At 35.6% G+C, this 26,261-nt stretch overlaps 1 protein-coding gene and 1 long non-coding RNA gene across 2 annotated transcripts; both read right to left on the minus strand.

Moving 5' to 3' along the window:
* Window positions 1-4,998: 4,998 nt before the first annotated feature.
* On the minus strand, window positions 4,999-6,042 carry LOC139904442 (uncharacterized). The gene is made up of 3 exons (XR_011778800.1): window positions 5,732-6,042; window positions 5,424-5,657; window positions 4,999-5,258 (listed from the first exon to the last, which is right to left on the minus strand). It is a non-coding gene; the product is annotated as an uncharacterized lncRNA (long non-coding RNA).
* A 9,100-nt stretch (window positions 6,043-15,142) lies between these two features.
* LOC139839649 (E3 ubiquitin-protein ligase UPL3-like) lies at window positions 15,143-24,372 on the minus strand. Its single transcript, XM_071829775.1, has 18 exons — window positions 23,244-24,372; window positions 23,025-23,135; window positions 22,810-22,926; window positions 22,557-22,727; window positions 22,318-22,479; window positions 21,983-22,231; window positions 21,784-21,905; window positions 20,224-21,616; window positions 19,978-20,073; window positions 18,436-19,875; window positions 18,062-18,280; window positions 17,869-17,973; window positions 17,243-17,323; window positions 17,100-17,168; window positions 16,890-17,018; window positions 16,674-16,796; window positions 15,665-15,878; window positions 15,143-15,446 (listed from the first exon to the last, which is right to left on the minus strand). Exons 1-17 carry the CDS (start codon window positions 24,105-24,107, stop codon window positions 15,813-15,815), a joined length of 5,517 nt encoding a protein of 1,838 aa, XP_071685876.1. The 5' UTR covers window positions 24,108-24,372; the 3' UTR covers window positions 15,143-15,446; window positions 15,665-15,812.
* Window positions 24,373-26,261: the final 1,889 nt, after the last annotated feature.

Genomic DNA, 26,261 nt, shown 5'->3' on the forward strand with positions numbered 1-26,261 from the left:
CTGTAACGCTTCGTTTATTGCATTAATCCCGAAGAAAAACGACCCGATCTCTTTGCGTGATTATAGGCCAATAAGCCTCATTGGGAGCTATTACAAAATACTGTCAAAATTACTAGCAAATAGGATTCGAATCGTGATTGACAAGCTTGTAGGTAACGAACAAAGTGCCTTCATTCAAGGAAGATCGATCCTTGATAGCATCTTAATTGCTAATGAATTGGTGGGGGAAGTCAAGAATAATAAAGCGAATTGCTTCATATTTAAAGCGGATTTTGAAAAGGCATTTGATAGTGTTCGATGGAGCTTTCTTTTCGACATCATGAATAAGATGGGTTTCGGACCTAAATGGCTAAAATGGATGGATTCTTGCTTTAAATCCGCGTCCATTTCGTTCCTCGTTAATGGATCACCAACAAAGGAATTTCGACTTCAAAGAGGGATTCGTCAAGGAGACCCCCTATCACCTTATCTCTTTATCATTGCTAGCGAAGGTTTGAATATTCTAGCAAAAATTGCGATTTCAAAGAAGATCATAAGGGGGGTTGAAATTGGACGGGACAAAATAAACATTTCACATCTTCAATTCGCGGATGATACAATATTTTTTGGAGATTGGAATAAAAGAAACATCTCCAATGTCCATAAAACTCTCGAATGCTATGAAAAGGTGTCGGGACTTAAAATAAATATGCAAAAAAGTCACCTATATGGTATCGGAATAGCTCAAGAGGAGTTAGAACTTATGGCTCGTAAATTGGGGTGTATCCCGGATTCTCTTCCCTTCACCTACTTAGGGATGCCGATTGGTGAAAGGTTTCACAAAAAAGAAGCATGGAAACCCGTTATCGATAAATTTAGGAAACGCTTGTCGGATTGGAATGCAAGAATGATGTCATTCGGTGGTAGGTTAACACTCTTAAAGGCGGTGCTCAATAGTCTCCCTCTATACTTCTTCTCGTTGTTTCGCGCTCCATCTTGCATCATCAATCTCCTTGAAGGTATGAGACGTAAATTTTTTTGAGGCGGGTCAGGGGTTGAAAATAAACTTTCTTGGGTCAAATGGGACACAATTCTCCTACCATACAAAGAGGGCGGGTTGAACATTGGGAGTCTTAAAGCAAAAAATTGGTCACTACTTATCAAATGGTGGTGGCGCTTTTATACCGAACCCGATTCATTATGGGTTAAAACGATTAAAAGCATTTATGGGCGGGATGGGGGGGTTGGGTGCTAATCGTGTTAATCACTTCATTAAGCAGAACACTGTATGGCGGAATATCATCAAAGTTGTAGACGACTTAGCTAATCTCGGCATCAACGCGAAAGAATTATTCGTAAGGCAGATAGGCGACGGCAGGGACATCAGATTCTGGCTCGATCAGTGGGCTTCGATTGGGCCTCTCAAAGACACATTCCACCGTTTGTTTCGACTTGAAAATCAACCATCAATAGACGTCCGGAGCAGAATTTCATTCGATAATAACATGTGGAGCTTCAATTGGGATTGGTCACGAGTTCTTACAGGCAGGTTACACGGGGAAATCAATAACATGATAGACATCATCAAAACAGTTACGATATCAGAGAGTGGCGCAAACAAGTGGAAATTTTCGGGTGATAAAAGTGGATCGTTTGTTACAAAATCAATGGCGAAAACAATAGATGACAAGTTAATTTCAAGAGAGTCTAATCCTACGGAGACTATCAAGAATAACCTTGTTCCATTAAAAGTCGGAATCTTCGTTTGGAGAGTTCTTAGGAAAAGAATCGCGGTGAGAGTGGAACTTGATCGGAGGGGGATCGATCTAGACACATTATTATGCCCCTTATGTAATGATGTGGTTGAATCGGTAGATCACGCCATTTACTCATGCAAATCCGCTAAAGATGTATGGATTGGCATCCTTAAATGGTGGAATCTTTCCCTCCCTTCGGGGGCCACTTTTGAAGAATTGATCAAGGGTTCGAGCTTTCCAACACTGAACTCAAATAAGTGGAAAGTTTGGCAAGCGGTTGTGTGGGTAACATGTTACTTGATTTGGGAAAATAGAAACCTCAAGGTCTTCAAAAATGATTCTTGGGCACCTCCGAAGATCATTTGCGAAATTCAAGTGAAATCATTCGAGTGGATTCAAAATCGTTCGAGAAAACCCTTTCCGTCTTGGCAACAATGGCTCACGAGACCAAACGCATTAGATCCTAACTTTGACCCGGGTTGAATAGCATAGGCATTTGTAGTAATGATTTTTTGTATCGTGTATTTTAGTTTCCTCGTGTATCTTGTATTGTAACTCTCGTGTCCGGTGGTGGTAGCTATTTCGGATACCTCACTACCCTGTACATACTTCATTCTAATAGATAATTTGCTTTTCAAAAAAAAAAAAAAAAAAAAAAAAAAAACTAGTGGCCGCTAAAGACACAAGTTAATAATGATTAAATACACTCAAATTTCTGTTTATAAAACAATATTCATTTATTATTTATTATATTAGTAAAAAATTTCAATTATACATGACATATAAAGTATTTATGGAAGATTGAGCTTCATTAAATGTTGGTAACTTGGTGCCTTTAGGGCACTAGTTAACATTTAACTGGACACTCTCAAATAACAACTTGAGAAGTTTTCCCTGTTCAAGACGAGTATTCAGATATAAATGGTCAACCCGGTTTACCCCGTGCCCGTTTCCAACCTTTTCCTTGGCCACCCCCAATATTTAAGGCTAGTGAGGTTTGAACACTTGTGAGGATATCATGACATCAATCACTAACTTGTGGTTACTCTCCAAAGAATCATGCAACATGTACTCTTTTTCAACAAGTAGTTGAGGGCAACTTACTTTTGAGCTCTTAAAGTATAGTTTTAAGTTTCAGATGCCGCTCAACAAAAGTGGAGATACGCTATCTTCACCAACACGACAATAATGTTTCTGTTTTGTCATCCACATCATTCGTTTTGTTTTCCTCCAAAACCTGACAGAAAGACATCACATAACACCGATCAATTTAGTTAAAATGGTATTCCAACATAATTAACCGTCATGTTCACAGTTTTCCCTTGAATATATACCAACCATTGAACAAATTAATCCCCACAAGCCATTTCTCTAATCTCTAAGGCTACACACCAATGAAGGGATATAAGAGGTTCTTTAAGACTAACATGATCGTGGAAACTATGATAAAAAGGTGTAGCAAATAGCATCGCCTGCTTAAAGTTATAAATCAATTAAGCCCAAGTATCTTCGATGTATCAAAAATGGCAAAGCTATGTATCTTAAATCAAGAGACTTTTGCCTTCAGATTCTGTGCTAACTATGGAATAACGGAACTAGTTTCAGTAGGTAGAGAACAACGATCTTCTACTTACAATCCTGATTCTACAGTTGAATTACTTCTACTACTTCTACCCTAAATAAAAACTAACAAATTCAAAACCAAAACAGAACGGACTACTTATGGGCAAAATGGAGAACTCGCATGAATGATTTCGTGATCAATAAGGATGATTTCCTCATAAACCAAAGCAATCAAGTCAGAGAAATCATCTGTCAACTCGAACAAAATACCGTTTGTTAAAACACCTTCAAAACCATTGAAGTACTCATTCAAAGAGTCGTTTTCCTTTAAACCATGATTTGTGATCAACCTCGATGGAATGCAAGATCCATTAATCACATCGATCGTGCTTACAAATTGTATGCCAAAAATAATGACAAAGCAAATCGAGACACCTGCCACTCAAACTTCCGTATCAAATCTCCAACAACCCTCCTCACTCCCTATATCCGAAAGGGGGAGCGAAATGATTCAGCATTTAAGGAGGAGCTAAAGAAAATCATCAAACAAACTCTTTCCTATACCCCTCTCAATACAATAAAGACGAGGAGAAACAATGTCCGGACCAAAAGATAATGTGCATTACGATCATATTCCTCCCATTCAAGTCAACAACTACGCCAATTCCAAAGGGAGAGTTAAAGATTCCAAAGATGATCAAAGTCAAGAGATTATCAATAACAAATAATTTCAAAATGGGAGATTGTTAATTTCATATTTGTTATTAGGATTTGTTGTGAATTTACTTAATTACACTTGGCTTTATCTTAGCACTTTAACCATATAATCTCTCAAAGCATAAGTGATGGCTATGGAACTATAAGTAGCCATCACCTCCCCTCTTTCTAAGGTTAGTCATTATACATTAGTCACTAACCTTTCCATCACAATTACGCCTTTATCAAAAACACTTGTAACTAACTCTAACTATACAGATACAAATACATACGCCTCATATACATCTTCATGTGATATTCAATCAAACCACAAAATACGAATTAAACAGAGATTTAGAAGTTACATGAAAAGCCATCAAACCATGATAGATTATGATGCAGTACTAGGACAAATAAAACCTTACGAAAAAACACAATCTCATCACGCACGTTCCTTATAAGACATGTCAAGTAAATAACTAAGAACTTGTGATGATGGAAAGATGAAACCCACACTGTCAAACAAAAGACACTACAAAACTGACATACCTTAAAAACTTACAAAGAAAACACAATCTCATCATTCACAAGTTTTTAATTAAAATTAATGGGCAACTATCACTCTAAAATTTTAGTTTATCATCATATATACTAATAAATTAATAATTAATTTTTTATTTAGGTGCACATTTAGAAAGATCATTGTTTATTGATAATTTAAAAAACTAACAAAAGAAGCCCCAATTAATGCCTTTGATCAAATTCTACCCATATTTATTACGTACTGTTTAAAACTACACTAGTCTAAGACCCGCAAAATTTGCGGGATTTTTTACGTAGAAATATGTAAAAATGAAGCCAAATGATTTTTTTAGTCTAATATTGTAAACCACATGAGTAGCAAAATGCATTAATGAAATTATGTTTCCAACTACATAGTTATGAAAAAAGCTATTTGAATATAGCATAACAATTTATTTATGACTTAAAGCTAAAGCAAGTCTTTGGACAATGAAACCAAACAAACACTCAAAATGTGAACAATGTCTAACAATCATGAATCGAGTCAAAGACAATGACCGACCACTTTATCATAATTTAAATCTTAAAACAAAAACCTAAATGATTCCGCTCCTCGGGAATAAGGTCAGCACCAAATGACAAATGATCCATCTTGAGTATTCTGAGAGCCCCAATCCCAGCCGATGTTCCTCCTATCGAGGTCTCATTATCAACAATCTCAGGTGGTACGAGACTTTTCAGCTATACAAAGTCAACACACTATAATCATTAGGCACTGCATTTCTATTAACAAGAGACAAACTCCGGTTACAAAATAATGTACTACTATAAGATATAATTTTTCTATAGTCAAGAGTGAAGTAATGATTAACGTTGTAAAATATCAACAAATTTAAAAGGTTTCACCTTGTAAAGCTTTGGTGTTTGGTACCCATATACATAATCTTCCATGTTAATTGTAGGTTCCTAATGAATGAGCTTAATATTAATCTCAATCATGACTTCAATTTCGTCAGTGGCATCTATTACATTGTAAACATTGTAATCGTTTTTCGACGTTAATATCAGTCTTCTTGACTATAAACGCGAATGTTTGTTCAGATCACACACCTCGGACGAAACATCAAAAGGATCAACACACTATAACACAATTGTAATTAGTATGATTAATAATTAAGCATGAACAATTCTATCCTGATAGTTCATGTAAGTACCTGCTCTCGCATTTAACCATGCAAAAATTCTGCTAAGTACCAGTATCATTTATGCGCATGGTAGTTCTGATTCTGAAGACTACAAATTAGTTGGCATACTTGCAACCAAATGAGACATACAATCATAATCTGTTCAAAATAGTGATTCGTATTTTGCAATTTAGCCAACAATCCAAACAATGCCAAGTAAATGAAATCCAACTTTGAAGAGGATCTGAAATCTAAAGTTGCTGAATTTACAAAGCATGGTGCAGTTGTTGTGGCTAATATTGGGAAGGTATGACGTAAAGTTAGTTTAAAAATTGTCATAAATTACCGTATATATACATGCATATATAATAAATGCAAGTTAATTTGTTGCTTTTTATACATGTATATTTAATAAACTAAAATTTTCATGTGGGATTGGGTGTGTTGTTGTTGTATTTAATAAACTGCAAGTTAATTTTGTTGCTTTCATACTTTGAATTCTAGGATAACTAATTTTGTTGTCCGTGGACGAGTCACGGAAGTGTTTGAGAGAAGAAACTCGTGGAGATTTCTCTGTTGAGAAAGAAGAGTCTATCTTTGAGTGTTAAAGGGCAAAGATGAAGTTCAGTGGATCCATAAGTGAGTATTTTTCTATCTTCAAATTACTTACAATTGACACAATTAGTTGCAACTATGCTAACTAATCTGTACCGATCAACTATGCTAAGTAATCTCGTACTGTTTGAAACCCCGACGGGAGGAACATCGACTTGAATTGGAGCCCTTAAGAAACCCAAAATGGAACCTTTGTGATTTTGTTTTAAGGTTTAATTTACAATAAAGTGGACAGTCATTGTCTTTGACTCGATTCACGATTGTTATATATTTGCTTGCATATTTACTTTTGAGTGTTCGTTTGGTTTCATGGTCTAAAGACTTGCTTAAGTCGAAAATAAGTTATGCTACTTTGTTATGCTATATTTAAATAACTTTTACATATCTATGTTGTGTTGGACACTTAATTTCACTAATTCATTTACTACTCATGCAATATACAACATTACACTAAAAAAATCCTTTGATTTCATTTTTACATATTTTTCTGTAAAAAAAACCCGCAAAATTTGCAGGTCTTAGGCTACTGTGTGGTTTTAAACAATGTGTAATATGCGTAGAATTTGAAGTGTGGATAAAATTTGATTAAATGCTTTTAATTGGGGGCTTCTTTTGTCATCATGCGCAGACTTTTTAAAGACTTGTCGAGTTGTCGGCTAAATAACCAAGAACTTGCTATGATGATTAGATAGACGAGAAATAGAAAGTCAAAATAACAAACACTCCAAAAACGATATAAAAATCAAAAAAAGAACTGTGAGAAATTAAAAACAACTAGTTAAAAAGATGAAACCCATAATGCCAAATCACAAAACTCATCACGCACAAGTATCCTGACTCCTATCAGCAATCCCACAATAAAAAACATCTTGTTGTGATGATGACAAAACGAAACTAATAATGCCCATAGACAAGACAATGGGAAAACAACATAAAAAAAGCAAACCATAAATGGATTAGAAAGCAATCAAGGGACAAACAAGCTTACAAACAAAACACATTTACTATCATGCACATGCTTTCACAGACCGATCAAGTAAATATCTCAGAACTTGTGTTGCCAAAACAGAAGGACGCTCAGCGTAACTGTTGAGGTGTGGAGACATTTAAACAAAAGTTGGAAAAAAAAAGTGTCACTAAAAACTGTTTAAACACCCTGCGCGGTGAAAAAATGATGGTGCGCGGTGATGGTGCGCGGCGCGCACCCTGCGCGCACTAGGTGAAACTTGATCAGAAGGTTTGCTCGAAGAATCAAGAGTGCACGGCGCGCACATTTAAGTGTGCACGGCGCGCACGTTGTCTGGCAGTGAGCTGTCAGCATGTTGATCAACTTTTGCATATGGGATCCGTATTTGGTTGTCCAAGTTGTCACTTTAGGTGCATGTGGGCTACTTTACACCTTGTTTTAGAGCTGTGATCATGCTAATACAAGGGTGTAAAGAGGATCAAGATGGCTAGTTGATGATTACTTGAAGCATGCTTATGTATTCTTGTTCTCCTATAAATGTTCCTGATTATAACTCATTGTAAACTCACCACCGCGAAATTTAATCAATAAGAACACTCTTTGGTTGGCCGTGGACTAAAGCAATCACAAACGATTGCATATAACCACGTTAAATTCCCGTGTTTTTATCATTCTTGCTTGTGTTACGATTATCACTATATTTTTTGTTTGTTGGAAGTGGGTTAGATAACTTGGGTTATCTTGTCTTTTTTGGGCTCACCTAATCGGGTTTCCTAACAAAAACAACATAAGAACCATCAACCATAAGTTGGGATCAAAAAGGCTTACAAACACAACACAAACTTTTTTTTAGACATATCAAGTAAATACTAAGAGCTTGTTGTGACAATAGAAAGATTAAACGAGAATACAAAACAATAAAAGCTTCAAAAACAAAAGAATACCCAAAAACCCATTATGGATTAGGAAGCAATGTTGGGACCAAAAAAATTAACAATCAAAACACGTGTCATCATGCACAAACTTTCTTAGGCATGTCATGTAAATAACTAAGAACTTGCTGATGACGGAAAAATGAAACCATATACCAATATAAAAAACACTATATGAAATAACCATCAAACAACGAGGATTAGATGACCAAAAAAGCTTACAACGGAAACACAATATCATCAATTCATCATGCACAAGTTTTTTAAGACCTATCAGGTAAATAACTATGATCTTGTCATGATGATGGATAGACGATACATGAAAGACCAAAATAATGGACGCTCAAAAAACGATATTAAGGTCAAAAAAACGAGACCAGTGCCAAATCACAAATCGCATCATGGCCAATTATATTTAAATACTATCAAGTAAATTACAAACAACTTATTGTGATGATGTAAAAGCAAAACTCAAAATGCAAACACAGAAGGAACTCAGAAAACAAAATGCAACAAAAAACAGCAAAGCATGATAGATTAGAATGCAATGATAAAACCCAAAAGGCTTAAAAACAAACCACAATTACTATCATCCACAATCTTTCTTAGACCCATCAAATAAATAACTAAGAACTTGTGTTGCCAAAACAGAAGACACTCAAAAACAACATAAACACCATTAATAAAAAAAATGGGACCTAAAAGGCTTGAAAACAAAACACAAACTTTCTTAGTCATATCAAGTAGAGAAACTAAGAACTTGTTGTGATGATAGAAAGATGAAATCAATAACAGCAGCATAACCAGCAACATTATAGATTAAAATGCAGTGTTGGAACCAAAAAAGTTGACAAACAAAACACAGATCACATCATGCACAAATTTCATAGATTATCAGGTAAATAACTAAGAATCTGTTGTGAAGATGGATAGACAATATCCAAAAAGACAAAAACAGAGAGAACTCAAAATTGCCATAAAAACCAAAAAAAAAAAAAACAGCACCATGATAGATTAAAATGCAGTGCTGGGACCATAATAGATTTAAATAAAGAGATGAAACTAATAACTAGAAACTTGTTGTGATGATACCGCTTAGAGCCTAAATTGATTTCCAGGCAGGCTTTAAAAACCATGAAAATTTGATTCTACCATTTTCATGTCATCTATCTTTTATTTTTTTATGTATTTATTTCTTTCTATTTTATTTCATTTCGTTTTATTTTATTTTATTTTATTTTTTTTCTTGGCCGGAGGTCCCCGCGGAAGCAATCTCTCTACCCTGAAGTAGAGAGGGGGATGAATTTCCTTTACTGTGGGTGGAGAATCCCTTTTCTCGACTCGTGGTTAAAGAAACGACTTCTCTTTTATTCTAGGGTAGAGGAAGGATTGTCTACATCTTACCTCCCCCATACCTCGCAGGCGCGGGATTGGGTATTGTTGTTGTTGTTGTGATGATAGAAAGATGAAACAAATACAAAAACAAAAGACGCTCTAAAAAGAACAGAATAACCAGCACACAAAATACATATATCATCATGCACACACTTTCTTAGACCTATCAGGTAATTAACTAAGAACCTGTTGTGAAGGTGGATAAATGAATCCAAAAGACCAAAACAGATAACACTAACAAACACAAAAACCAAAAAAGCAGCACACCGTGATTGATTAAAACACAAAAAAATAAATACAATCAATACACCATCCCATCAAACAAAAGCTTTCTTGGACCTATCATGTAAACAACTAAGAGCTTCTGGGGATGATGGGATAACGAAATCATATGCCAAAACAAAAGACACAAAAAAATGACATAATAACCACCAAACCAAGATAGAAGGCCAAAAAAACTTACAAACAAACAAAACACAATATCATCATGCACAAGCTTTTTAAAGACCTATCAGGTAAATAACTAAGAACTTGCTACCATGATGAATAGACGAAACATAAAAAACCAAAATAATGAGCACTCAAAAAACGATATAAAAATCAAGAAACAGAACACACTAAAAAGACAACAGATTATTAGCAAACCATTATAGATTAAAATGCAATGTCGAGACCAAAAAAAAAATTGGCAAAGAAAACACAGATCTCATCATGCACAAACTTTCTTAGGCCCATCAAGTAAATAACTAAGAAACTGTTGTGATGGTGGATAGACGAAACCAAAAAGACCAAAACAAACAATCAAAAATGACATCAAAACCAAAAAAAACCATAAAATCAGAACACCGGCTGATCATACAGAAGCTTTCTTAGACCTATCAAGTAAATAACTAAGAGAACTTGATGTGATGATGGGAAAACAAAACCATATGTCAAAACAAAGGACAATAAAAAAAGACATAAGAACCAGGAGATCACGATAGACTAGAAGACCATAAAAGCTTAGAAACAACTCAACAAGACACAATGTCATCACGTGCAAGCATTTCAAAGACCTATCAGGTAAAAAGTTAAGAACTTGCTATGATGAAGGGTTGATGAAACATAAAAGACTAAAAATAACGAACAACCAACAAACGATATATAAATCAAGTATTCTTACACATATCAGGTAAATAAAAACAACTTGTTGTGATGAAACAAAAAAGGAACTCATAGTGCCCAAACACAAGCCACTCAGACAACAACATAAAAAAACGACAAACCATGATTAATAAGAAAGCAACCAAGAGAGACCCAAAAAACTTACAAACAAAATGCAATTAGTATCATGCACACACTTTCTTAGACCCATCAAGTAAATATCTAAGAACTTGTGTTGACACTAAAAAAACAATATAAATACCATCAACCATATGCTAGGATAAAAAAGGCTTACAAACAAAACAAACTTTCTTAGACATATCAAGTAAATAACTAAGAAAAAGATGAAACAAATACAAAAACAAAAAACATTCTGAAAATAAAAGAATAGCCAGCAAACCATTATAGTTTAGAAAGCAATGTTGGAACCAAAAAAAAATTGACAAACAAAACACATATCTAGTCCGCACAAACATTCTTAGACCTATCATGTAAATAACTAAGAACTTGTGATGACGGAAACAAAACAGAAACGCTCTGAAAACAAAAGCATAACGAAGAAACCATTATAGGTTAAAAGGCGATAATGGGACCAAAAAATTGACATACAAAACACTTATCTCATCATGCACAAACTTTCATAGACCTATCATGTAAATAACTAAGAACTTGTTGTGATGACGGAAAAAACAAAACCATATGCCAATACAAAAGACACTAAAGAATTAACCATCAAACAACGATAGATTAGAAGACCGAAAAAGGTTACAAAGAAAACACAATATCATCATCATGTACAAGCTTTTTAATACCTATCAGGTAAATAACTAAGATCTTGCCATGATGATAGATTGACAAAACACAAAAGACCAAAACAATGATCACTCAAAAATGATAAAAATCAAAAAACAGGAACCATGATAGAGAATAGAATGCAGTAATGGAACATGTAATATCAAGAAATCGTTTATTGGAGACGATAACAGATAACAAAAAAAACCACGAATATTAACCTAATAATACAATAGTGGTTCAAATACTATTAAGAATTGGTTTGCGTATCCCAAAATCTTTAGAATTTAAAATTTCAACAAAAACCTAATTCCCACAAAATCAAAATAATAATTGAGAAACCTAATCTCGAAAAATAATATAAAATATAAATATAAATGTCGGAAAGAAGAAAGAAAGAAAGAAAGGACCTTGGGCGATGTTTCTGCGATGATGTAGAAGGGACGATTGGTTCCATCTATACATCTATCTGTGTATATACGCGTATCGTATGTATAGTCGGTCAGTTTGGTTGCATAAATGTAACGCCGGAATCATTCATACGCGTTATAAAAATACAGTAGAAAATACGCGGCATAGTACACGGGCTAATAATATAATAATAATATGGAGTAATAATAATTATGATTATTTATGATTATAATTATAATTATGATAATTATATACAGAGTAATTATTATACAAATTAAATCACATTAAATTATAGTATTAAAATTAAAATCATAAATTGTACTCCATAATATAATTATAATTTGCTAAAGTGGGTTATCGTTAACGTATTTCATATTGGTACAATTTGATAAATGTCAGCTATAAAATGATTAGTAACCACTAAGGTCTAAGTACAATCATATATATCGTTGGCAAAATCCTAATTATCATATTAAAATTATAATTATATAATTATAGTTAGGATTTTTCTTATGAGAATAATATTCAGTTGCTTTTCAAAAAAAAAAAATATTCCTAAGACCTAAAAGCTATCTTTAGAGAACTAAAACATGCATTTATTCATTTGACTTTATTATTTAATAACTGCTCTATAACTTTTTCGCCCTAAAAACTTGTGCGTGACCACCTCATCCACTAACATAATCATTAATCATGCGTAAAATATCTTTTAACTATACCGGTAAACAAATCCTTATAATTATAACTAGAAAAAATTCGAACGCGCGTTGTTGCGGTTGTATTCAACGCGCGGTCATATTTGTATATACGTTGTTTGGTACCTAATATATCTAGTAGGTTGGGTTGTTTGTTGGACTTGTACGTATATGTATGAAATATAGCTCGAAATATTTAGTGTTTTTTTGACGATGTCCGTTTCGCGTATAGTTAGTCGCGTTGTGTTCGTAAAATAATATCGAGTTGAACGGTGGTCTCGGAAAAATTTAGCTCGCACCGAGCGAGAATATAGGGCCCGTTATTTAGTGTTTTTTTAACGATGCCCGTTTCGCGCATAGTTAGTCCCGTTGTGTCCGTCTGATTTTTTCGAGTTGAACGGTAGTCGCGGAAAATTTTTACTCGGACCGAGCGAGAAGATAGGGCCCGTTAAAAATATGGGTGGGATCATTTTCTTTTGTTTTTTTTTAAAATTATATGTTTACGCTTTTTACCCCTGAAAAAAGTAGAAAGTTGGGGGGTCGTTGTGTATATGAATTTGAGGGGCCGGGTGTAGTGTGAACGCAAACTCAAAGCGACATTCGGATAAGGCTGAAACTACGATTTTTGTCATGCATATTAGTATGTAGGGGTAATAATTACCATTACCAATATAACTAATAGACAAAATTTGTCTTATTTATTATAAATAGTACTATTTAATTTTTCATTTTTCACAAACCAACCCCCTAACTTTCATTAAAATACAAATCGAACCCCCTACTTTATACCTATATTATAAATTATTATTTATCTCATTACTAACACCAAAAACACCCACCACGCTTTACTGACTTCTACACTGCGCTCAAACAGTAGGACCCACATAGGCCACTACTGTGCTACATTTTTTTTTTTTCACCAACGATAAAATAAGCAACTTTCTTAAAAGGAACAACCCTTCAATGCTACCAAAAGATGTCGAAAAATAATTTTTTTACAAAATAGATCAACTAACTTTAACGCTAAAAGAAGCAACTTTCACAAAAGGAACAACCCTTCAATGTTAGATGTCGAAAAAAATTCTTTTTTACAAAATATATCCACAAAAGGAAAGACTTTTTTTAACTCGCATTCAAAACGGAGCCTCCGGCGCGAAGCGAGGGCTCCACAAAATAATAACAATAACAATAAAAATAAAAATAAATATTAATTAAATTATTACGAATAATTAATACTAGTAGAAAAAAAATTACGCCGTTGGTATCTGTGTTTTGTTTACATTATAATGACAACACATAAACTATTTTTTTGCGTAGTTGGTACCTAAATTTTGTGTATCTTGCGTGGTTGGTACCTTAGGTTAACTCTAGTTAAATTTTAATGGCTAACCCTATTCGTCCGTTTATACCAATTTTCCAAAATTAAATAAAATCTTCATCTTCTCCAAAAAATTATTATTCGGCAGTTTTTAACAAAAAACCAAAGTGGTTCTAAATCAAAAACTATTATATTATTATTCATATGAACAAGATACTTGATTAAGTTATTCAACACTTTCAAATCTAACACGTAACAACCCCACACTTTCAATGTCCCGGTACAAACGATCCTGAATTGGATAAGTGAATTACACCAATGCAATCATTTTAGTACGAGTACGTTGTAATAAATAACAACAGAAAATTAGGAAGGCAAGAATAAACCATTTAAGTATCTTAACTTGCAGCGGATATTAGTAACAAGCATATTAGTCTGTGACAATTTAATTTTGTTATATAACGAACAACAATACAAATCTGTAACTTTGGGATTCTTACAAAGTAATGAAACTAAAAATAAATTTAGTATAATTTAAAATAGTTTTTATAAGAAGTTGAGAAGATGAAGATGTTGAGTTTTGTTTGAGGATTTTGTTGGAGAAGATGAAGATATGAAGATTTTGTTTAATTTGGGAAAATTGTATTAACGGACGAATATACCCTCACATGCGTGACACATGTGAGGGTTTGATGATTAAAATTTGACTCTAGTTAGCAAGAGGTACCAACCAGCAAGTTACACAAAATCTAGGTTCCAACTACGCAAAGAAAAAAGTTTAGGTGTTGTCATGACAATGTAAACAAACCATATTTACTAACGGCGTAATTTTTTCATACTAGTACTATCTAGTCAAAACTATAAACGATACGTATTATATTATTTTGTAGAACATTTTGTATTCACAGACATCTCACTCTTTCTTTGAGTAGTATAGTACTCCGTATAATCAAAGAATCAATATTATCTTATTACTAGTTCAAATTAAAAAAAAATTAAGCAGCAAAGTGCAATTTATTACCGGGAATTTCCTACTAAAAAAATGAGGAATAAATACTTTGACAATATCAATAAAAATAAAGACGTTACCATCAACAATGAGTATAACAGTAGGAGATGCATCGTTTAATATTTTTCGTTTAATATTTCCAAGAGGCATTTAACTGGAAAATAAACAAAAATAACAAAATGAGCATAACAAGAGAAGCAAATACAATACAATAGTTCCAAAATAAGGTTTGCATAAACAAAAAATTGAAGTAAATGAAAAGAAACTACAAAATGTACGATGGTTGATTGTAAAATGTCAACAACCCATTCAAGTTGTAGGCACAAGAAGTTATACGATATTCCACTATTTATTTACAAAACCATTCGTCTACTGAATAATAAAAACAGCTCGCCAAATTCTTATCTTCTCTTTGAGCCTTTTTTAACAAGCCATGACCAATCATTTCTGATCCACATTTGCATCCAACTGCTCAACAAATAGAACCCATTCAAAACACATACAAGGCAAAGCAGCAATCATAACACCAAATAAAACCATAATTTTGCAAAAATTATGACTTGGTTTTAGTTAAAAACAAGAAAAGAATATCATCGGATCAAGATATTTGGAAGAGCAATGGTAAAATGACTACGCAAGCATTATTTATACAGATTCAAGTGTCACAAATTTAAAGAAAAACTGACCTTAACCATAACTATGCCATCACTGACGGTGACACTTGGGGAAGGCGCGAAATGAGACCCTTTATTAAGCCCCAATTATGCAACAAGCTATCAAGAGATTCTTGGATACAATATACACACAACTGGGTTAGTTTCAAATGAAACCTCCTTATGACAAATCAAATGATCCCTGTCCTTCACTAATAGCATAAACAAGTTTCTTGAACATGATCTCCTGCGCACACGAATTCACTACTGGTTAGACAAAGAAGCATGTAAGACACCAGTATTAATTTAGAACAAAGAGTAGATATGCGAGTAACTGGGTTCATGTATCTTTCAAGTGTAAACTGGATGTATACCCAATACTTTTTTAAAGCTGGGTATCAGCAAGCAATGGGTCAATTCGGGTAGATATTGCATCCCTAATGAGTCATCAATCACAAAAAGAATATACAACTAACTCTAAAGCAAAACCAGATGAGTGATTTCGATGCACAACACACAGCATACTGAAATAATGTGCTTTCCGCAATCACATCTAACGGCTTGGAGAAGTAATCATCGTATATAACAAGTTCAAAAATACTGAACAAACAATTTCCATCCAAACCCATCTCTATGAATTTAGCGCAGCGCGTATTAAAATACAACTGTTTTACATAACCTATTATGAGCCTTACCCGACTGAATTGACCCATCAATTTATATCCCATGAAAAGTACAATGTTGGCCTGGTTACACAGCCTTGTTAGGCCAAACTTATAGTATAGCTAAGACCATCTTGCGATTAAAAAAACTATTGCAAACAATATAGACACTACTAACGTCCCTGCACTTCCCTTTAACTCAAAAGTTGCAAAAAAGAAGATAACCCTGAATCAACAAAAGTTGATTCGAAATGGAAACAATTGCAACTTTTCATGGGAGGAATCGGGTATTTTCGATAATGTAACACCCTAGTAGTCAAGAATAGAAGTTTGAAAAGGCAGATATAAATCACATATGGGAACTAAAAAGTAGATTGTACCTTGGTGGAATACGGAGGAAGCTTTAGGTAATTGGCACATGTCATGACACTTGGCAAATCATCATCCGCAGATTCTGAAACTCCAGCAGCATTGGACGCCGTATTGTTGGCTGTTGATGAATGCTGTCCAAGAACAGTATCACGCATATAACAATCGTAATCGTAATACATACAACAATAATGATAATAGTACAATGGTGGTTGTTGAAAAGATACCTTTCTGACAATAGTCAATTTCGGATTCAACACCGCCAAACCGCCAGGAGGAAGACGAGGGGCGCCAGTCACAAATTGACAAAATGAACGTTGCTGTTCTGGATTAAACTCTCCCAATATCTCAAGCACCTAAACACAGCAAATGTTATTATAAACTATACACTTTTTCTAAGACAATCATATTTCAAAAAAGTGATGTACATCACTTACATTAACTATTGCAGGACTCTTGGAAGTGTATCCATGATCGAATTTTATATGTTCAACGAGTGTATCAGCCTGCATATAATAACATGTTTAGTTACGTTTTTACTTTCACAGAATATATGTTTAACAACAACAACAAAGGTTACCTCCCACAACTCTCCACGCCCGCAAAGTAAATAGTCCAACTCACTTGGAGAAAATATTTGTAAGGATGAAATGTCAAAGACCTGAAAGTCATGTGATACAAGTTAGATTGGAATCTGCAGATAATATCTGACCTGCATAATCCGGGGAAATGTGAAACGGCCACCAATTACAAATACACATCGACCACAAAAAAAAAAATATAAGTGGCACACTTGAGTAGCTGTGGGCCTGCGACTGTATATTGAAGCATGAAAGAGGAGGAAAACGGATGGGTCGGATTTGATAGACCACTATCTCTTCTATTTCGTTATATCACAATTAAAAGACATTAATTACAGATATTGTTGTTAAAATTAATTATAACAAATCAACAAGTTGTAAAATTTAATTAAACTGTCAAGTGTCAACAGCTTGTAACCTGCTTTAAAAAACTTATTTTAGGTTAGCTTTTATTTGAATTTTTATTTTTACTATTCGGCACAATTATGAGTGAAGACGGTCAAAATTTTACCAACTATCAACAGCAACAGAAAAAGTGCTCATTTGCTCCATCTACTTGAAGACTATCAGAACACAAGAGATAAAAAGGAAAAAAAAAAATATTAAAAAAAAAAAAAAAAAACACCTGATTAAACCCAGCCCTAAATGCTTCCATTTGGCGTGTGATACCAGTCTTGACAGAAGCATCAACGACCAGAGAAATGTACTCCTCCAAATTGTCTAAATCAACCTGTAAATTACAAAATAGATTCCTCAACAAGCACGATAAACAAATACAAAACAAAATGAAGAAAAAATCTCAAAGGACGCAAAAGTACATTGTCATCGCCTGTTTTAAGGATATAATCAGGATAGCCAGGAAGCGTGAAGTCCAAGCAAAGATCTTCAACTGGCGCCCCCCTAAACCTTAAGTTTAGAATTTCATTTTGGTTCTGTATGGACTCTAAGTACTGTTTCCGGCTAACAAGAGCTTGCAACTCTTGCAACGTCTTACCAAATTCGGCATCAAACAATGAAATGTCATGTAAATCAAGTTCCTGTAACAATACAAGCCACTTGTCTCAAAGCCAAAACAACATGACAAAAAAAAAAGATACTACAAATGGTAATTCCAGCCCATTTGCTAACAAACGGATTGCTTAAGCTTATATTTTGTCTCAATATGATCAAAAGGGTTGGATCAAGTGTGTACCTGCCCAACCACAAGCTTATAGAATGGTGCTGAAAGAGGCAGGTCCAAAAGCCGCCCATCTTGAAGTGCTTTAGCCATTACACGACCAAGAAGACGAAAATGTTCGGTTACTTTAGAAAACGAGCCATCTTCAGAAGTAATGGGCCAAGGGCATGGGAATAGGCCAAGGGGAGCTAAGATAAGGTCACCGCCACCCTTGCCAGCTGTCTTCTCATCAAGACAATTTGATCTCCACATTTTAAGTCCTTCCTTTTGAAGGTCATGACTTAATAAAGTATAAAACTCTAAAGTAGGACCAAGACCAGTTCCAACTTCACCAAAATATTCTACTTCAAGAACTGCCTTTTGGCTCGAATACATTTCCATAACTTTTGCAGCAGAATCCAATATACGGTTTCGTGAAACGCGAACCTTTTGGCGTTGTAATCTTCCAACCCTGAATTCCCGTTCGTTCGTAGATCCATGTCCATCTGCACCCTGCTGTTGTTGAAGTCGATGTAATGCACGAGACAACCCGAAAGCAGTTGAATAAAAATACTGACGTCTTATTTCAAAGGGAAACAAAAACGGGCAAGCTTTTGTTAACTGATAACACCATGATGGAAGACTACCACTGCAAAGTGCAAGAGCATCTTGTATTTGTCTAGACAATTTTGGAGTTAATTTGCTATTGATAAACTCATCAGATGAAACCCTAACACCAGTAACATTGAGATCATCGAGACTCGAGATTTTCCCTTCAGCGAAACTGTCAGTTGCTGACTGGACACGCAACCGTGGTGCCAGCTGGTTTAAGCCCTCTAACACGCGTAATAGAGACAATATGTTGTAAGTAGGGTTGTTCTTTTCCAGATCACAGGGTAGCTCCCCTTGTAAGATGCTGTCAAGAAGAGACATTTGATGGGTTCTAGAATCATTATTGGAGTTTGAGGTGGACCCCGCTTTAGTAACTGATTTAGACGGGGTTGTTGAAACTGTTTGAGTGTCGGCTCGTTGGTATGTAATGGTATAAATGTCACCCCATAATCTGCTTCCATCACTAGACGCAAAATCTGTACCGTTGTACTTCTCATCGTCATCTTCATCATTAACAAGCTGTCTCTGAATGGCTTGATATATGGTTAAATGGCGGTTAAGTTGCTTTCCGCCTGAAGAAAATACGAGTCTTGGAGTATCAAGGGGACGCCCGTGGCGGTCTCTGCTGCCAGCCCTAATACCTCTGCCGTTAGCCGACGCAAGCCCCGCCATTGCGGCGGCGGCAAATGACATGGTACCCCTTGAACCTAAAGAGTCTGAGCCCCTATTGGCGGTACCTCGACTGCTGGAACCAGATGCGGGATTTGTCTGGCTGTCAACGGGTCGTTCTTCTGCTGAGTCGCCCAATTTAACATCGTGAACTTTGTCTGGCGTGCAAACAGCATGAGAATCATCCCCTAATACCTGCAAGAAAGAGATGCAATTGTTGGTTTGTAAAAGGTATTGAAATAATGAGAATGATATAGTTAAGCTGTTATGATTAAAGAAAATGATAGGGCGGTATACGTCATCCTGATCTTCATCGTCTTCCTCGGCAATTTCTTCATCTTCAATCACTAATGTGTCATCAATCTCAACTCGTGATATGTCAAAGTCATCATCCTACGGGCAGATAAAAATCACATGAAGAAACATAAACATAAGAATAAAATAAAATAAAAACTCTGAAGTGAAAGAAGAATAAAATAAAAACTCTGGTAGTTTTGATTTGCACAAAATATTCAAATGTGTCAAATTCCAATCAAAGAGTACCTCGGAAGTAGACTCTCCGTCAACAGATTTCATCTGTGCGTCTTTATCCAAAGACGCCCTTCTCTTAGCAGCATTCCTAGTTTGTGGGGCCCCTCTTCCGTCATCTTGACCTGGCTTTAAGACAGCTTTCCCCTTCCCCTTTGAAGAGCTTGCATTCTTCTCTTGAGGTGTCTCCTTTTTAGCTGAGTCACCAATACTAATTGCTGACTTGGATCTCATGGACTGACGACGTGTCGCACCCGCAGGAGTTAACGGAGACGAAGCCCCAGCTCCTACAGGTGTGGTCCCAGAAGGATGCTGACTAGACTCAGTACGTTGAACACGTGGCCAAAGAAAGTCTTCCACAGCTGCTAAACTGGCCAAAGGATCAATAAGAACAATATTTGTAGAATAATCACGAAGAGCCTTTTCACCGTGTGCTCTGCAAAGCCTTAATTTGAACGGCTGAGATAACGCGCCAAGACCAGATGACAACCGTACGTTACCAGTAGATGATCTAGCATTCTGACTCAAAACAACCGGGAAACGTTCTAAAGATGTTAAAGCAAATTGAAGCTTCTGAACAAGAACACTCATAGGAGCATGTTTTCCCTCGTTAACACTTAACGGAAGTGCAATTTCTATAAACGACGTGTATCTTTTAATAGCTAGTTGGCGTAACTTAGACAAGTCGGTTTCGGATACTTTTTCTTTTGAAAAGTATCCACAAGAAAAGTAGTTCAATAAAGCAGATACAACACCACTACCAATGAATTCAAACGTAGAAACACCGTCATCTTTCGTTAGCTCGTTAAGCAACTCGGTTATCACTCCTAACAAGTTATCTTCCTTTACAGGTGAAAAATCAGTAAACTTGGGACCAAAAGCTTTTGATTTCCCTTTCGATTTCATCTTTTGATCATCCACAGCAGAACCCAACTTCTTACAAAGATTTTTCAAATGTAGAAGATCATCTGTAACCCCAACTTCAGTTGATCCGGGTTCAGAAGGAAAGTATTTATCTTTGAAAGCTTTTGCACTTGTACTAACCGCCAATCGAATACTAGAACTAACGCCCGGTAATTCTTGATTGTTTCCAAGGGAGCCCGAGTTTTTTAAATCTTCAGCAGCATTTACATTTACATCAGTATTGGAATTACCAATGCGGTGTCGATAACGCCTCGAACGTGATGAAGATCCAGGTATAGAATCATTAACCTTCTCATTTGACAATGGTGAAGAAATAACATCACCAGATGATAATCCAGCAAGCGTATCGATTGCATGAACGACACCTTCTCTCACGAACATCTTACTGAAAGTTTCCGGAAGCTTCTCCATTAGTATCTCCGCAATTTGAAGCGACGGTACCAACACTTGCGGGTCCTTCCACGCCAAAACCCCAGCCAAGAAACTGCATCTCACAACATTTATTTTGTACAATCATATCATCATATAATATATAATATAATATATATATATAATATATATATATATATATATATATATATATATATATATATATATATATATATATATATATATATATATATATATACAATGCAATCACCACCCACAAACCTTGATATGTTTGCCACGCCAAGTAGAGACTGGATCATATCAGCCCTACTGAAGTACATCAACTTGCCGATAACCGAAAGACATTTGTGACGCACAGGTGCATTTACACTGGACCCGTACACCTGCAAGACATAAAATGTCAATTTGTTTTCATGAGTTGATGCAGTTAACAACTACATTGTCTCTCTTTGAAACTAACCTGAATCAAAACAGGAAGCAGATCCATCCCAAATTGCTGCAAAAGTTCGGGCTGATCGGTTAACAATTTCTCACGAGCTGATACCTCAGGTGCACCATCGCTCAAGTCTTCCTGCTTAATAGAAGTTCCAGCCGATGTCTTCTTTATAAGAGACCCTTTGACAAATACATTACTAGTAGTAGGAAGAGTAATGGTTCCGTTAGACAAAGGAGGAAGAAGCTCGTTTGCCAAATTGACAATCTCAAAAATCTGTACACGAAAATAAACAACTTTTTCAACACACATACACATTGTTATTATATGTTGAAAGCTAAAAGTGGGTCCTACATAAGTACCTGCTCTGGTGGTCTACTCAAGGCAGGTGACACAGACATTGTTGCAACGAGACCAGAACCTGATAATATATCTTTCAGAATACCACTGATTCCTAAATGGAGCAAAGTTTTAGATCCTAAAGGGGAGCCACTTGCACATGTAGACAGCAATCGGATTAAGCCCTGCAATGCTTCACATTTAATACTGCAGCCCGATATGGTAATACTATATTTACAAGAAAAACATAATACTGATATACCGTGTATGTAGATGTACTAAGAGATGCTTGTCCACCTCCAGAAGAACTAGTTGAAATGAGAGTAGCTGCTTGCTTAACCAATCCATGTACACAAAGCTCATCAAGTTGATCAGAAGATGCTGCAAATGCTTCTGCAATTCGGGTCAAACAAACTGAAGCATGCTCCAAAACCTACATGCATAAATATTAGGAAAACAAATGAAACCGGTCAGCCAGCATTTAGTAGCTGAAAATAGGAATGTGTAGTACTCACCTTTGCATCATGGTACTGAAGAAGATTAGTCAATAAAGGAACGGCTTCCATGACAAAATCAGCTGCATCAGATGGAAGCTTCTTGCACATATTTGCAGCAGTAGATAACGCCACACGCTAAAACACACAAGAAAATAAGAATCAATTTTTTTGACATCCACTTGCACATTTATCACTTTCTTCAACACATACAACATAACAAGCATCAAATGTACCTGAACTCCTGTTGAAAAGAAGTCAAGATAAGAAAGCACTGCCATTAACGCTCCTGCTCGCAAGCAAGCAGTTGGGTGCTCCTGAGATATCTTCTTCAGAGCTTGCAATGACTGTTGCCAAACAAAAAGACAAAATCAAAACACTACAACAAACGACTCTAAAAGAGCGTACCACCATTAACTACAACATTAATTACAACAATACATATTCATGTATACCTGTTCAGCCAAGTCCATGTACTCAATGGTAAGCAGCCTAGCAACGAAACATGAAACCGCACCATAATGCACCACAGCAGCACACGAAGACGGCAACACATCACAGAGATGTGTAAGTGCCCTTGCAGCAAGCAACATAATATCCGGATTGCTTTCATGATTAAGTAACCCAACAAGTACAGGAACAAAAGAATCAACCGAAAACGTACTCAACGAATCCTCTGTACCAATAGAAAGCATATCACATAACTGTGTCAAAGCCTCAACTTGCTTCCCTTCTTCCCCATCAGCTCTCAAACTCGAAAGCATCTTCTTTAACCGCCCACTCTGATGTGAAGACGATGCTGCCGCCATTGCAGATGACGGCAACAAATCATCCAACCCTGCACCTAATTTTCTCAACAAACCTTGAAGTGCACTACTTGCAGAAGTCAAATTCTGATGCAAAATCCCTACACCTCCACCTTCACTATCATCATCCTCATCATCATGATCATGATCATGCTCACCACCATCAATACTCACTCCCAAATTGCCACCCCTGTCTCTAACCCTAACTTCGTGTTCCTTTTCTTTTCCTTTATCCGAGTTATCGGATCCAATATTCGGATTCTGACTATTAGTATTGGTACTAGTATTCTTCCTGCTCCGGCGACCGCGACCCGACCCGGACCCGGATGATTCATTGACCGAATTAGTATTATCCATTAAATTAGTAGTAGCAGAGCGTGAACGAGTAAAAACAGATGAACCTGCGACGTTTGGAGAAGAAGATAAACGAGTGCGTTTGTTGGGACCGCCGGAAGACGATGAAGATTGGGCCGATGAGGTAACCTCCGCCCTTTTCCGTCTACGAGTTTCCATACAAAACCTAAAAACCCCTTTTTGATGACATCCAACGATCAACGACGATCGATGAAACAATTAATTTTTATCATTTCTGTAAATTCTGTTAATTAAACGAACGAAGAAACTTGAATTGATGCCAAATGCAATGAATTAACGATGAATGTGAGTAATTTAATTAAATTGGAATCGATCGGTGAATTTGTGAGTGTGTGACGAGGAATATCACGATTGAGAGAGTTTAATTCGAGAAAACAAGGGTTAGAAAAAACCCTAATTGTTGGCTGTTGTGTTGTTATATATAGCACTACGTATCTGTGGGTGTGAGAAGGGTATTGCGTACGATAAAAGTAATCAGTACTTTCAAAGTACCCAAATCTGAGGTGCTGTTTATTTTTTAAGATGTTTTTGTCTGAAGATCTGCGAACCACGTCTGTATAGATGATGTGGTCTGAAAATCTGTAGCCTGAACACTGAAGACTGTTTGTTTTTATGTCTGCCGGATACAATTTAAAATATTAATAAATTATTATTTTTTAGTTTTTATCAATAAAATACTTAATTATAATAAATAATACTCCGTAATAGTAATATATTGGTCCCCATTCTTTCCATACCTAACTTGACTTTACCATCATCATCTATCATCTATCTATCATCTATATCTTTGAAGAATAATAACCCAACATCAGTTCATATCTCTCTCTAGAAATTCTTGTCTTCCTTTTCTCTCATCCATTTTCTCTCATCTTATACTTTACTACTTATCTCTTCATTATGAGTCACCTGGAATCAATTCACCAAATTAAACCATAAAATCAAACAAAATTGTTCTTACTCACAATCATAATCATGAGACAACAGAAGAAAATTAATGGTCAGAAGAAATTAATGGTTAGAAGAAAATTGTGGCCGGAGGTGATTGAGCTGCTTGATTCGACGGCGTGGTGCGGTCAGAAGAAATTAATGGTCAGAAGAAATTAACGGTCTGGAGAGTTAGATGGGTGTCGTCGGAGATGATACCGCCGGAGATGGTACCGCCGGAGATGGTGTCGCCGGTTATGATGGTTTGGTGGTGGTGGTTAGTTGGCGCTGGAGATGTGGGTGGAGAAGGATGAGAAGGGGAGGGGACTCGAGGTTATAAACAATCAGATACAAATGTCTTCCAATGTTAGAAGCTATGTTCAAGAGCTTCCAAATAGAAGATATTTGCAGATGTTATATTAGCTTATGTCTTCTAAAAAACAAACGGTCTTAAATAAAAACGTCTGCCCGCCCGCAGACATAAGACCTAATAAGGTCTGCAATGTAAAAAACAAACACCACCTGAATCTCTTCTCTCTTTTATTTTTTAAACATTACAAGAGGATTATTATCTTTCATCATTAAAGAAGCTAACACCTTTATGACCATCGAATTATAATTAACTTTTAATCACAACCATTCATTTTATCTATTAGCAAACAAAAAAACTAAATTAGCTAATCATCCAATTAAATGACTAAAATACCCTAATATTTAATTGTTCCAAAGTCAATACATGTAACAAGAGAGCTTTTGACATTTATGTACATGTTAAATTAATTTCATCTTCTACATGCTATGAAGATCAAATACATAGCATAATCACATTAGTATTATTTATTTTGTCAGTACATGATATAGGTAACTAAAGTCTTCATATCTTGGTATCAAAGTATGTAAGTAACTAGAGGGGGTGAATAGTTAGTTAATACGTTTTTAACACTTTTTCGATTGATCACCAATTCGATTAACTTTGATCAACCAATTCAACTCAAACTTGATGTGTGTTGTGTATATGTTCAAAATGATGAATGAAATAATGTAAAGAACATAGACACAAGGATTTATAGTGGTTCGGGTGGATGTTAACTAATCCACCTTAATCCACTCCCCGATTACACTAATCGGGATTTGTTGCTTCACTAAGCACTTTTCTCCAAACCCGGTGGAGATCCGATTTACAAGTCTTCAACTTCTTTGGTAGACAACAAACATAATCTTTCTATCCCTTTGAAAGATCAACTCTAACCTAGATCAACTTATCTTCGCCTTGGACAAGTATTAATCTCCAAATAAGATTAATCAACTTCATAAGTCCCTTTAAGGAAGTAGATCACTAAGCTAGCCTATGCTTCTACTAATTGAAAT

This window comes from Rutidosis leptorrhynchoides, chromosome 4 (assembly GCF_046630445.1).
Source record: "Rutidosis leptorrhynchoides isolate AG116_Rl617_1_P2 chromosome 4, CSIRO_AGI_Rlap_v1, whole genome shotgun sequence".
Classification (NCBI taxonomy): domain Eukaryota; kingdom Viridiplantae; phylum Streptophyta; class Magnoliopsida; order Asterales; family Asteraceae; genus Rutidosis; species Rutidosis leptorrhynchoides.